General features: G+C 46.5%; 2 protein-coding genes across 2 annotated transcripts; both read left to right on the top strand.

Moving 5' to 3' along the window:
• The first annotated feature begins 605 nt into the window (after window positions 1-605).
• LOC120440668 lies at window positions 606-3,803 on the top strand. The gene is made up of 2 exons (XM_039613648.1): window positions 606-676; window positions 2,585-3,803. The coding sequence occupies exons 1-2, from the start codon at window positions 622-624 to the stop codon at window positions 3,301-3,303; spliced, it is 774 nt and encodes a 257-aa protein (XP_039469582.1). The 5' UTR covers window positions 606-621; the 3' UTR covers window positions 3,304-3,803.
• A 413-nt stretch (window positions 3,804-4,216) lies between these two features.
• LOC116316236 (dynein regulatory complex subunit 4-like) lies at window positions 4,217-11,485 on the top strand. The gene is made up of 11 exons (XM_031734759.2): window positions 4,217-4,376; window positions 4,508-4,600; window positions 4,899-5,096; window positions 5,194-5,400; window positions 5,479-5,533; window positions 5,710-5,915; window positions 6,633-6,800; window positions 10,552-10,638; window positions 10,715-10,924; window positions 11,037-11,102; window positions 11,177-11,485. Exons 1-11 carry the CDS (start codon window positions 4,374-4,376, stop codon window positions 11,210-11,212), a joined length of 1,329 nt encoding a protein of 442 aa, XP_031590619.1. The 5' UTR covers window positions 4,217-4,373; the 3' UTR covers window positions 11,213-11,485.
• The last annotated feature ends 2,920 nt before the right edge of the window (window positions 11,486-14,405 follow it).

Below are 14,405 nucleotides of genomic sequence, written 5' to 3'. Positions count from 1 at the left end.
CTGAATGATGAAGAAAAGTGGTTCGAGTGACTGAACGTGGCACTGCTATCACTCCTGTCAGTGAGAACAGGAAGCTGAGGCTCACACTGACAGACCTGGCCAGCAGGAGATGGAGAAAGATCTGCTCAGAGTTTAAAGAGGATCCATCCTGCCTGGATCAGCTCTGCAACCCTGTTGAGATCCAACCAACCAAAATATGATTTTTTGTCATTTTTCAAATGATCTGAAACTTTTGACTGTATCTGCAAATCAAGAACCTCAAGACCAGACAAAATGGTGTCATGAGGGTCGCTGCAGTGACACGGCTGCAGGGTGGAGAGCGCCAGGGCGATGAGTCCCGCCTACCTGCTGTTTAACTGGTCCCATTTGAAATAACTTAAAATGATAAAAAAATATGTAAATGAGGAACTTTAATACCTGAATACAGGTTTGGCACATAACTAGAGAAGATTTTTTAAAATAGTGTTTTAAAGACATTATTTTTGTTCTTAAAAATCACTCTATGTGATCTCAGCAAATTAGGAACGAGTGTTGGCAGCCTGCGCCATAAGTACCCACCCATCACGATCCTCACTCAGAAGTTCCTCTTTCATAGAAACGCCGCTGCCGTCGTCTGCAGAGATGCTGCTCTACGTCTGCTTTCTCCTGTGTGTCCACATCTGTCACAGCGCTGCAGGTAAGAACGATTACAGCTGCAACAATGTAACACTCTTCTCTGTTTCCTCTGGTTATCTAAGAAACATAAATGCTGTTATGTTATATGATGATTATATGAAGCAGAACAAAAGGACAGAAACTAGAGTCAGTGTTATTGAATGAATATGAAAGTATAGACGCTGTTTCTGGAGCTGTTTGATCCACGTACAGGTTTCAGTTTATTTGCCGTTCATGTGCTCTCTGTGGGGCTCGCTGTGTTTTTAACCATGAGTCAGTCTGACTGAGAAACTGACACTGCACCAAGCGCTGAGCCTAAGCACACATACATAACCACACTTACAGCCATGCCCTGAACCCTCGCCTGCTTCCTGCGACTCAAACGAGACCAAAACTTCCAAAATAAACTTCATGTTTTATTCACACAGACCTGAAAGCAGCGGCTGAGACCATAAACTCATCGGGGAAGTGCTGACTAAGCTCAGAGAGCAGCAGAGCAGGACTGTCCTGTTCTCAGACTATCTATCTATCAGACCAGAGGATGTCGCCCCCTGCTGGCAGTACTAAGAATGCAGGTTTAAAAGGCTTCAGCATCCAGGCTGTAACATCTGATGAAGTGGTTTTAATTTAAAAAAGAAAAATGAAAAGAAACATAACTCCAGCCGTCCATTTTTCCACTGCTTACTGGGTTCAGGTTGCAGGGCAGGACTCTGAGCAGAGGAGCCAATGGAGTCAGTCCTCCTGTGGGGCTCCACCCATGGCCCAACTGTAGGTGGCTGAGAGATAACAGCTAGATACAGCTGGGCAATGGAACCAATTTCCTGCAGTCGCCCTGGGCACGAGGCGGGGGGCTGGTGTTCCTGTATCCCCTCAGTCCATGAGAGAGTTGCTTCCCTGCAGCTCTGGGTCAGGGTCCTGACTGCTATTTACCAAATGCAGTTCAGATTACCTACGTGGTGTCACCTGGTGGGGTGGGACTCCATCGTTCTGCTGGGAGACTTCAACGCTCAGGTGGGCATTGACATAGGTGGGCGGAGCCTGCCTGATCTGAACCCGAGGGGTCTTCTGTTTCTGGACTTACATGCAAATCCCAGTTTGTCCATAATGACCATGACAATGTCCACAGGCACTGGGAGACTGGGGACACGAGTCCGGGTGCACCTCCACTCCTGGAAGGAGCTGCAGCTCACGGTGGTTTTAACCCCAGAACCATAATGACATCATCAAAGAGAGACCAGCTTACACGATCCTGCTGACTCTGACTGTGGATCACTTCACTGGCACAATTCACATAAACTTATTAAAGCAAACTAAACACACTTCATTTCGTATTATAGGAGATAAATTCAGGTTGTAGGTTTTACTATGAGCTCTGTGCTGAAAGGGCGCCAGAGGACGTCTGCCGATGGTCCTTTAATACACCTGATATATACATGACATGCACGACTGACAAATGCAGCTGTGTCACAGCAGAGTCATGGAGACTGAACTTTAAATTACAAATCAAACAAGCATTCATAATTTTTATCATCAGGTCAACAAGTGCAGAGAACTCAAGTCTGTCACCTTCAGAAGCAAAATTAATAAAATGCAAATATTTATATTTAAAGTAAAGACATTTATTTTAAACCACATCGCAGAGCCGTCCATCAGGTTCGTACGGAGCTCTGAAGGCTGCTTCCTGTCAGAGAGCAGTTTGTTGGTTCGTCAGCCTCCTGAATCTCAACAACCGATGCTCCAACTTTTTTATTTAAATAAAGCATAACAGGAAACAACAGACTAAAGACAGACAAAGTGGAAATGTCCTTTAAATGTTTAAAAGATGAAAATAACTGAAGGGAAGGAAGGCCGGTCAGCGTGGTGTGAATCAGGAAGCATCCGATACAGATTCAGACATGTGACATCATCATTTCTGCTTTTTATTTGGCAGGAATCCCCACAGTCAGCACACAGCAGCACACGGACGCTGTGCTCACCTGTCCTCATGCTCAGGGAGATGTAACCTGGAGCCGAGCTATAGGAGGCACCCGGGTGACTCTTCTCACCGTCAGTAACGGTCATGTGAGCAGCAGTTCGGAGCGCTTTGGTTCCCGTAAGAACAACGAGCTGCTTATCAGGAATGTTGTAGAGTCTGATACTTCGATGTATCTGTGCAATGAGAGGAAGACAGCCTATCTGAATGTGACCACAGACCCCAGCATGGTGGATCAAACAGTCACAGGGAGAAAGGACGACCCTGACCAGAAGGTGCCGGCTGCAGGTGCAGACACAGCTCCTCCCTCAGACTTGTGGAAAGTTCCTGTTGGCGTGCTGGCAGGAGCTGCACTGGTGCTGTTGTCCATGTTGACTCTGAGACTGTGGAGGGCCGAGAAAGCAGCGAGGGACACGAGGGCGGTGCTGAGCGAGGTGGTTTATGAGGAGATCGGACACGCTGACGTGGAGCCCGGTCCAACCCCCGAGTCCAAGGTGGAAAACCCGTACTGCTGGTCCGAGGTCAGCGACCAGTCAAACACCTCCACAGCACCTGCTGCTCCTCTGTACAGCAACCTGTGCAGGCCCCAACCTGAAGGACACGACTCCGACACCTGCGTGTATTACCTTACCCAGAATCCTCTGCAGATAGGAAGCAGCTGCCAGAGCTCCTCCTGACTTCTTTAAACCAGTTATCATGGGTGAGGGGCGGGTCTGACTGAGACTCCTCCCCTGCGTCCTGCTCCTCTCCGGCTATCGAAGGACCATCACCTCCAAAAATGAACTTTCATTCAGTCAGACATGAAGGCAGTGACTGAGACCATGAACCAATCAGGAAGCAGTTTACTGAGATCAGCTCTTTCCTCAGCGACTTCTATTCAATCAGAACACAGGAGCCCCTCCCACACGCCCTGGAGAGGCCACTTCCATCTTTTATATACAGTCTAATTATTTTTACTTTGCTGAATCAATTTATGTACGAAACGTCTTAAAAGATGATGAACAGGCTGGAACAGCAGGTGCAGATCTTTAATATTGTGTGTGAATTTATAAAAGTGATTTTTAAATAATTGATGTCAGTTTATTTCAGAATCACTGCTCCTCGGAAAGCAAATAAACATATTCCAGTGTTTGCAAACATGTTCATGCAGCTGATAATAAACTAAATCAGCAAGAAATATTCATGCTTTAGCTCACAAGTTTTTTCTGCTTACAAATGATTCAAATAAAAATTTGTTCTCAAATTAGAATTTTCTCTCGGAGGCCTAATGACCATCGGCCTCGTCAGTTCAGCTGTGGGCAAAAAAGCATCAGTTTAAGACTTTAAATATAATTTATAAGAGAAAACTGTACAAGGCACAAAACACACACACACGTGGGTTATTCATGTCTTGTGGGGACATCTAATTTACACAAAGCTTTCCCTAACCATCTAAAATGAATGCCTAACCCTAACCCTGACACTAAAACCACATTTTGAGTCTCAAAATTGGGGCTGTTGGTCCCCACAAGTATAGTAAACTTCGAATTTTTGGTCCCCACGAAGATGTTGATACCCGTACACACACACACACACACACACACACACACACACGTGATACGGTCCTGCGTTGCCATGACAGCGTGTTTTGTTGATAGTGGAGCTGAGGCTCAGATAACTAACAGCTAACGTGTTTAACTCCAGCCGTAGTTTTCTGTCAGTATAATTAAAGTTTCCGGAGCCCTGTGAGTCTGCGCAGTGTGTCACGATGGTGAGTAAAGTTTTACTTTAACCGGTGTTTTTTTCAGTCATGTTGTTGTTAGCATGTTAGCTTAGCCCTAGCCTGGCAGTAACTGTTATCCTGAGCGGAACGTCACGCAACTCTTACCCTTCTGTCCTCAGCCGCCGAAGGCTAAAAGCAAGAAGAAGGGCGGGAATGTGAAGTCTTCCACGGTGGTAGACGGTCTGTCCACGGAGGACATGTCTAAGGATCAGGTCAGAGCTGCTAACGGTGCTAACGTTAGCCTCTCAAGATGTGTGGGAGGTGTGAGGGGGTCCATCAGGGGGTCCGCGGCCCGGCCCGGCCCCACAGTCCAACACATAACAGGCCCGATTGTGATCGTAAAATAACAAGTACACTGTCCACTTCATTAGGTACACCTGTAACCTCAGCCTGAGAAAATACATTTACCTGAAACACCACAATCAGCTGAAGTTTGAGGCTCTGTGTATTTCCTGCAAACTGCAGTTTTAAACGTTACGTTTCAGTGACCTGAGTGTGTCTGACCTCCAGCTGGAGGACCACATCATCCGGCTCCGGGAGGAGCTGGACCGCGAGCAAGAGGAGAAGAGCTACTTCCAGCTGGAGAGAGACAAGATCCAGGCCTTCTGGGAGATCTCCAAGAGGAACCTGGACAAGACGAAGGCCGAGCTGAGGAACAGGAGCCGGGAGAGAGATGAGGCCGAGGAGCGCCACCGAGTCGAGATCGAAGTGAGCTGCGCACGCGATCCTGGAGGTTTACTGTACCCTAATCCTGACTTTATCTCAACCTAATCTTAGTCCTGACCTGTCCTTGGTCACTGTCCAGGTCTATAAGCGGAAGCTTAAGCACGTCCTGTCTGAGCAGCACAACGCCATCACTGAGCTGAAGATGGAGGCCGTCTCTGCGTCCTCGCTGGTCGAGAGGAAGCACGTGCAGTCTGAGATAGCGCTCCACAGGAACGTTCAGGGTCTGCAGGCGGAGCTCACAGAGAAGAAGTTCCACATCGAGAGCCACATCAAAGCGCTGCAGCTGGTGAGGCGCTGCCCGTAAATCGATTTAACTTGATTTTTACACCTGGACACCTTGGTGATGTCACTTCCTCCTTGACAGAAACATCAGACGGAGCTGATGGAGCTCACCAACCACTACGAGCGCAGGATCAGAGGTAGGAACACCTGTGAGCTCAGCGCCGATCAGGTGACCTTTCAGCAATGGGACACCGATCTCCTCGTTTCCTTTCCTTTCCCCCACGTGTCCTAGTTCCTTCCTATTCTTTTCCCACTTCTTCCTTTCCGTTCATCTTCCTTCATAACCTCTGCTGCCGTTTCCCTCCCTGCACAGACATCGAGGTGAAATATCATAAGAAGATGCAGATGATGATCCAGGAGGAGAAGAACAAGCGTCAGGTGGCAGTCGCCGAGCTCGACGAGAGGATGAAGAGTCGAGAGGCGGCTCTGATCGAGGAGCACGACCGAGGTCTGCGGAGAGTCGAGGAGCATTTCACGTCCACTCGGGAGAGACTGCTGGCAGACCAGAGGATGCTCAAGGTGAGACCCGTGAGCAGGGACGGAGACTTCAAGGTGTGACTCAGGAGGCGTGCGGTGGGTGGAGCACAGGGACACAGATTCAAGGTTTTTACACATAAAATAATATTTAGAAACTTTTGAATTTTCACAGACTTTGTGTTTGTTTGAAGAGCAGTCCTTCTCCAGCTTCCTGACGGTTACAGAAAAGGTCAAAGGTAACACAGTTGGACATGAAATAGCATTTTTACTTTTACAAGAACAGGACTGAAAGTTGGCGACAGCTGGTCTGATGGAGAGTTCAAAGAGTTTACAGCTGCCTGCAGGGTTAGGGTACCGAAGAAGAGCTTAGAGTTCTTCGAGAACGATCTGCTTCGTGCGACCTGTTGGGCCGCTCACATTTCAGCAGATGGGGCAGGAATGAGGATCTCGTTTCTGAGATGTTTGACCAGAACATCTTTACAGATCTGAAACTTCTGTCCAAGCTGTCTCAGTGTGACTCACTTCCTGCTCGGGATCCGAGTTATATATCAGATCTTTTTAGAGCAAGTTCTTTATGAGGTCAAATATCTTCTTACACGTTTGCTGCAGAAATTGAAATGAAATGAAACTTGCTGTTAAATTCTGGATCCTAAATTTCCCATAATGCTGCTTTTTGTTTGGGGCTCACTGCTCGATAAAGCTAAGACCTGCCATCGGTGTGGCCATCTGTCTTCACGCTGAGTTTCCTGTGTTTGGTAGGAGGAGCTCACGGAGGCGCAGAAGCAGCAGGCTCAGGTGTCCCGAGAGTTCTCCAAGGCTCAGGAGGAGAGCAGAAGCCTGAAGGAGGCTCTGCCGGAGGCCCAGCGGGAGCTGGCTGAGCTGCGCCGTCGGCTGGAGGAGCACAACCGCTGCAAGGTCCAGATGCTGGTGCGTTTCTAAAAGCTCCGCCTCCCTCCACCATGGCATTGATAGGCCCCGCCCCTGCCCCTGAGGCTGCTAGCATTACAAGAATGGTGATGCAGAGCATGTTTCCTGTTAATAATTTTATCATTTGTGGCTCATTGGGAGAAACCAACATCAGGTCACATGGTCGTGACTTCACGCCCCTCGTGGCCCAACTGTCGCTTAGCTACGAGTTCGCCGGTGGAAGTAGTTCCAGAGGCCCGGGAAGCTCGCCCTTATCAGAGCAGAACCCGGATAACAAAACAATATTTCTGCTCATGGCGGATTTAATTCAGAGGGAGACCTGTGACATAAATTCTGATTAATTCGTTTATGTCTTTAATGGAGATCATGTGACCACAACCTCCAGTCACAGCTCAGATTAATCCTTCTTTATCTCATCCTCTGAAACAAGCTGCTTTAGCTCCTCCCACTTTCAGCTGACAGGTGAATCAGGAACATGAAAGCTGAGTGGGAGCTTTAACCACCTGGAGGCTTCTTTTCATAAATTATTGGTTGTTTGGATCAGCAATTTCATTTAAATAAGATAAGATAAGATAACTCTTTATTGTCATTGCACAACATAGTACAATGAAATTGGAAAACTCTCCTACGTCGGCACTACATACAACACAACACGACACATCACAGTAATTTAACTTAGTAATAAAAAAGAAGAATAAGTGTATTTGTGTTGCACATCAATTATTATTGCACCTTGTTATAAATATAAATATTATTATTGTTACTGTTTTTACCGTTGTTACCCCCCCGGGAGGTAGCCAGTCAGGTCAGCTGTTTGCACTGATCAGGGCTGTTGCCCTGTTGTAAAATCTGTCCTTGAGTCTATTCGTTCGGGACCTCAGCAGCCTGAACCTCCTGCCAGACGGCAGCAGCTTAAACACCCGGTGTCCTGGTGTGTACCGTCCCGTAGGATGCTGCACGCCCTCAGGAGACAGCGAGTGCTGTACAGGTCCTTCAGGGAGGGAGGAGGATGTCCAGTGATCTTTTGGGCCATATTGATGACCCTCTGAAGTGCCTTTCTGTGTGCTGTGGTGCAGCTGGAGAACCACACACCGATGCAGTATGTCAGCACACTTTCAATGGAGCAGCGGTAGAAGACGGTCAGCAGCTCCTTCTTCAGGTCCATTTTTCTGAGGATTCTCAGAAAGTGGAGACGCTGTTGGGCCTTCTTCAAAACAGTCGAGGTGTTTGGGCTCCATTGGAGGTCTGTGTCTATGTGCACACCCAGAAACTTGAAACTGGAGACCCTTTCCACACACTCTCCGTTGATGCTGACAGGCTGCAGCTCAGACTTCCTCCTTCTGAAATCAACTACCAGCTCTTTTTATCTTGGTGGTATTGAGGTCCAGGTTGTTATCTACACAGCAAGGGTAGATGGGTGGGTACTAACACAGTCATGTGTGTACAGAGTGTACAGTAGGGGACTCAGCACACAGCCTTGTGGAGAGCCGGTGTTGAGGCTGAGGGCTGAGGAAAGATGAGGCCCCACTCTAACTCTCTGTACACGGTCTGAGAGGAAGTCTCTGATCCAGCGGCAGGTGGTAGATGGAAGTCCGATTTCCAGCAGTTTAACTATTAGTCTGTCCGGGAGTATCGTATTGAAAGCAGAGCTAAAGTCAACAAAGAGCAGCCTGGCGTAACGGCCCTGCACTTCCAGGTGAGAGATGGTGGTGTGGAGCGTTGTAGCAATGACATCTTCAGTTGATCTGTTAGCTCTGTATGCGAACTGGAGCGGGTCGAGTGTGGGTGGCAGGCAGGACATGATGTGACGTCGGACCAGTTTCTCGAAGCACTTCATTATAACAGGTGTTAGAGCAACTGGTCAGTAGTCGTTGAGGCTGCTAATGTTAGTACGCTTTGGCAGTGGGACAATTGTGGCTGACTTTAGGCACGGCGGGATGCAGGACTGGGACAGTGAAGTGTTGAAGATCTTAGTGAAGACCCCAGCCAGCTGGTCTGCACACTCTTTTAGGACCCTTGCGGTTACCCCATCTGGTCCGGCGGCCTTCCTGGGGTTCACTGCCCTCAGTGTGCGCCTCACCTCATCTTCCTGCACTATGAGGCTTGGGCTGCTGCTGCCTCTGGTCCCTTCACCTCAAAGCGTGTGTCACATTGCAGACGAACAATGTTTGAGAGGTGAAATGAAGTTTATAGGATTCACAGAAAGTGTGCAACAGTTAATTTAAATTAGGCAGGTGCAGAAATTTGGGCACCCCAACAGAAAAATGACATCAGTATTTAGTAGATCCAACCTTTGCAGCATTAACAGCCTCTAAAGGCTTCCTGTAACTTCCAGTGAGAGTCTGGATTCTGGTTGAAGGTATTCTGGACCGTTCGTCTCCAGTTTGGTCAGGTTTGATGGTTTCTGAGCACGGACAGCCCGCTTTAAGTCACACCATAGATTTTCAATAATATTCAGGTCTGGGGACTGATGGCTGTTCCAGAACGTTGTAATAGTAATAATAATAATAATGATAGTAAATACTTTATTAGTCCTGTAGGAAATTGGCTCTCTGCCTTTAACCCACTTACTCAGTGAAACAGCACAACTTCAACTTTGTGACTGATTCTGGAACATTGTTCTCAAGAATCTGCTCACATTGACTGGAATCCATGCGACCCTCAACTTTAATGAGATTCCCAGTACCAGCACTGGGCCCACGGCCCCACAGCATGATGGGACCGCCACCAAATTGTACTGTGGGTAGTGTTTCTCTTGGCCTGCTTTGTTCTGTTTCCACCATGCACGCCGCCTCCTGTTATGTCCAGAAAGCTCAATTTTAGTTTCATGAGTCCACAGCAGTCCTGGGTCTCCAGCGTCGGCAGACCCAGGACACGCTGGAGAGATTATATCTCTCGGCTGGAACGCCTTGGTGTTCCCCCGGATAAGCTGGAGGAGGTGGCTGGGGAGAGGGAGGTCTGGGCTTCTCTGCTTAGGCTGCTGCCCCCGCGACCCGGCCCTGGATAAAGCGGGAGAAGATGGATGGATGGAGTCCACAGCAGCTTATTCCAAATTGCAGTTGGCTTGTCCAATCGTGCTTCAGCATACCTCAGGCTGCTTCTGCATTACTCCCCCATACAGCATCTCTTTGTGCACAGTGACACCATCTGCAGCCAGATGATGTTATAGGTCTTTGGAGCTGCTCTGTGGGTTGACTCTGACTGTTCTCACCATCCTTCATCTCGGCTTATCTAAGATGTTTCCTCACAGTGGAAACTGACAGCTGAAATCTCTCAGATAGCGTTCTGTATCCTTCCCCTAAACCATGATGTTGAACAGTCTTTGTTTTCAGCTCATTTGAGGCTGTTTGAGGCTCCCATGTTGCCTCTCTTCAGACGCAAAGAGGAGAAAAACTTGCAATTGGCCACCTTAAATACCCGTTCTGTTGGATTCACCTGTATGTAGGTCAAGGGTCACTGAGCTCACCAAACAAATTCTCTGTTCCAATAATTAGTGCTAAAGGTATCGAATCAATCAAACGACAAGACTGCCCAAATTTCTGCACCTGCCTAACTTCGATTAACTGTTGCTCACTTTGTGTAAACTTCATTTCACCTCTCAAACATCATCCTGTTCGTCTGCTGTGTGACATTTAAATGAAATTGCTGATCCAAACAACCGATGATTTATGAAGAAAAATCATGAAAATGATCAGGGGTGCCCAAACCTTTGCATACCACTGTATGTAACTGATGATGTCATCGCTGACAGGAGAGCCGGGCTGAGATGAAGGTCATGGAGAGGGAACTGAGAGATCTGACACTGGAGCACGATCTGCTGCTGCAGGCCTCTGAGAAGGTAACCCGCCTGCATCATCTCCTCTCCTGCCTCCATCCATGATGTTGACGATTGTGACCATGTCGGCGTCCCGCAGGTGCAGCAGGAACGCGACGACCTGCTGAAGAAGCAGAGGGACGCCATCATGGACGTGCAGCAGAGGAGCGAGCTGAAGGCGATGATGCTGGAGAGGAAGCTGGCGGCGCTAACCGAAACCTTGGAGAAGAAGGAGGCTCAGCTGTGCGCTGCGCTCTCAGCCTCCAGCGCCGACCCGACGGCAGCAGCCAGCGCCGCCAGCAGGCTGGAGGTAAAGATGGCGCTCGCACGTTTACAGGAAGCCAATCGTTAACGGGAAGACATGCAGATAAACGTCTCCACATCCAATTAGATCCGAGCGCTCACATGTCTGACCTTTGTAGGTCATCGTGGAGCAGAAGCACAACACCATCGCGTCCTTAAAGGAGGACCTGGCTCAGCAGCGTAAGGTGAGCGATAGTGGGCGGTGCATGGCTCACCTGTCAGCAGCTCAGATGGTGACTGACCGAGCGTTTCTCTGCAGGGGTACGACGAGCAGAGGGAGGGCCCAAAGACTTGAACCTGTGCAGCAGATCCTGGAGGGACCGGCCTCCACGACCTTCCAGCAGCTCGGATTTGAAAAGAAGTTAGACTCTTTCAAAATAAAACACATTTCCTCCTGAAGATGTAACGGACTCTGAATCGGTCCACGAAGCTTCTCCAATAATGTGGAAAGAAAATGAAACTTTATCATTTTGACTGAATATTTCTACTGTTATTGTTTACAGACCTCACTGCTGCTGCTGATCTACCAAAACAAACAAAATAAAGCTTCTTTTGGTTGGATTTTGAATTTTTATTGGTCTGCACTGAAATGTTTGGTTCTTTTAACTTAAAGACAAACAGCAGGGATTCACTCATTCAGAGTGGGGCACCGACCGCTGCACGCTTAACATGAATGTGATGAATGTGCAGCTGTGAAACACGAGACTGGCAACAAGGAAAGGAGAAACAACAGGATTCACATGTCAGCTTTTATTTAAATACATGGTCAATGTAGAAAAGTCAGTTATTAGAAACGCCGCCGTCACTGTTTTATGGTTTTGCTTCACTGAGAACCAAACCTGGAGCTGCGCCTTCTTAATTGGTCTGCTACTACGGTAACCTCACAGCAGCTAAAAACACCCCAACAGCACAAACACGTCCAGAGGTCCAGCTCAGGTGAAGCTGGCAGCTACAGCCATCGGTGTCACCTTCCACCTGTCAGTCAGAGGCCACGCCCCTAATCATGAAAACTAAGCTTTTATACAATTTAAACATGGAGGAGGAAATGATCCACAGAGCAACCAGTTTGTGTATCAGGATGTAAAACTGTGTGATTCACTTTTTATTTTAAGCCCAGAAGTTGAAGTTTTAAAGTTTTTCCCAGTCATTCTGTAAAAGTAGTTTTTAATAGTTTTTATTTATTTTTTTGACCAGGACATGTCCTTCAATGCACATATTAAACAAATATGTAAGACTGCTTTCTTCCATTTGTGCAACATCTCTAAAGTTAGAAATATCCTGTCTCAGAGTGATGCTGAAAAACTAGTTCATGCATTTATTACTTCCAGGCTGGACTACTGTAATTCTTTATTATCAGGATGTCCTAAAAACTCACTGAAAAGTCTTCAGCTGATCCAAAATGCTGCAGCAAGAGTCCTGACAGGGACTAGAAAGAGAGAGCAGATTTCTCCTGTTTTGGCTTCCCTTCATTGGCTTCCTGTTAAATCCAGAATTCAAAATCCTGCTCCTCACATACAAGGTCTTAAATAATCAGGCCCCATCTTATCTTAATGACCTTGTAGTACCATATCACCCTATTAGAGCACTTCGCTCTCGCACTGCAGGCTTACTTGTTGTTCCTAGAGTATTTAAAAGTAGAATGGGAGGCAGAGCCTTCAGTTTTCAGGCCCCTCTTCTGTGGAACCAGCTTCCAGTTTGGATTCAGGAGACAGACACTATCTCTACTTTCAAGATTAGGCTTCAAACTTTCCTTTTTTCTAAAGCATATAGTTAGGGCTGGACCAGGTGACCCTGAATCCTCCCCAAGTCTACGTTCACACTGCAGGTCTTAATGCTCAATTCCGATTTTTTGATCAAATCCGATTTTTTTTGTCTGCTTGTTCACACTACAAATAAAATGCAACAGCAAACTAGAGATGGACCGAGCCGATATTACGTATCGGTATCGGTCCAATATTGATCTAAATTGCTGGATCGGATATCGGAGAGAAATAAAAAATGTAATCCGATCCATTAAATATCAAAAAAACACCTCACAAAACTTGCGACACGGCGTAACTCGGCTCATAACCGTAGCACGTTGGAGCAGTGTGCGTCACGTGATAGAGCGGCTGTGTGTATTTGTAGCCTCACTACCAAACCAGCATTTCATCTCCGAGGAAGTTATCCCAGAGAGAAGTAAAGCAAGTGTGTAAGTTCATCTCTGAATGTTTGTAAAGCGTTCCCACGTTAAGCTTAACAACCGATATATGGAGCGACTGCCTCTCTCTCTCTCTCTCTCTCCTGCTGCTACTTCAATCATGAAACTGATCAATGATCAGCTGATCGGCTTTTCTGTCGAGTCCGTCTCTCTTCTTTGTTTTTGGCCCACTTTGCACCAGAAAGAGGAAACCAGCGGCTGAACAACAGCAGCACGTTTAAGCTTGATAAGCTATTGTTAGAATGTATTTAATATTACTTTCTACACCAGGATCCTTTTCTACGTAGCTGACGGCTGGTAACTGTGCAGGGGCGGATCTAGCAAAGTGTAGCCAGGGGGGCCGATAGGGCATGAACAGGGAAAAGGGGGCACAAAGACATACTTTTCTTTCTTATTCTCATTTAAAATGTCTCGCTTTTAATAAATAATTATCTGAATCTTACACCCAAAGTTTTAATCTGATGTAAAATGTATAGAAGTCCATTACTGTATATAGTAACTGTTAAGTCTAATATACCCTAGTAAGCTATAGTACTTTTTCCTTTGAGAAGATACCATCTGTGCAGTCTGCAATTCTGTTGAAGAAAGATGTTGAATCTATTTAATTATTCTTGAAAAATAATTTAATTCTGTGCATTTTTTTTTTTCACCCTGCATCAAATTAAAGTTGATTACGTCGATTAAGCATCATGAGGTGGAGGGTGGGGGGGGTTCCCTATTTTTTTTTGCTGGGAGTTTGCAACCCTATTAGTTAGGTTGCTTAATATTTCTGCTAAGTACTCTTTAAAATACCAGAATAGGGAGGATGGAGCAGGTTTAAGTTTATTAGATTGATCAGTGTTGCTGAACTATGAAATATTTTGGCTGCAGTGTATTTTTTACATACAGGTATAACAGAATAGCTTTAGTGTTGTTGTTTATTTAAACTGGAGTATGAACTTATACAAAATGCAGCAAGATATTAAAAAACAGTTTTATTGATTAAAAAACACACTATATCGGATTCATATCGGTATCGACAGATATCCAAATTTATGATATCGGTATCGGACATAAAAAAGTGGTATCGTGCCATCTCTACAGCAAACGTGCTCTAGTGTGAACGCTCAAAGCGGCCCGCATGCGCAAAAGCAGACGTCACACACAACGCGCTCTGTTTAGACACAGACCAAACACTGTTGTTTGACTGATGGCCTTAATATAAAGACTTGTTTCAGACTTTACATTTCCCAATTTTGCTTTAAGTTATAAAGTTAATTTGTTATTTACATACGGCCTAATAATGATC

The sequence above is a fragment of the Oreochromis aureus genome, linkage group 6, assembly GCF_013358895.1.
Source record: "Oreochromis aureus strain Israel breed Guangdong linkage group 6, ZZ_aureus, whole genome shotgun sequence".
Lineage (NCBI taxonomy): Eukaryota > Metazoa > Chordata > Actinopteri > Cichliformes > Cichlidae > Oreochromis > Oreochromis aureus.
Note: the sequence above shows the minus strand (reverse complement) of the source record. Positions and strands in the feature narration are given on the sequence as shown.

Excerpts from the sequence above, each read along its gene's own strand:
- LOC120440668 (XM_039613648.1), top strand. The coding sequence starts at position 622 with ATGCTGCTCTACGTCTGCTTTCTCCTGTGTGTCCACATCTGTCACAGC. Across the intron at positions 677-2,584 it reads CATCTGTCACAGCGCTGCAG|GAATCCCCACAGTCAGCACA; the intron begins GTAAGAACGATT and ends TTTATTTGGCAG.
- LOC116316236 (XM_031734759.2), top strand. Across the intron at positions 5,916-6,632 it reads CAGACCAGAGGATGCTCAAG|GAGGAGCTCACGGAGGCGCA; the intron begins GTGAGACCCGTG and ends TGTGTTTGGTAG. Across the intron at positions 11,103-11,176 it reads ACCTGGCTCAGCAGCGTAAG|GGGTACGACGAGCAGAGGGA; the intron begins GTGAGCGATAGT and ends GTTTCTCTGCAG.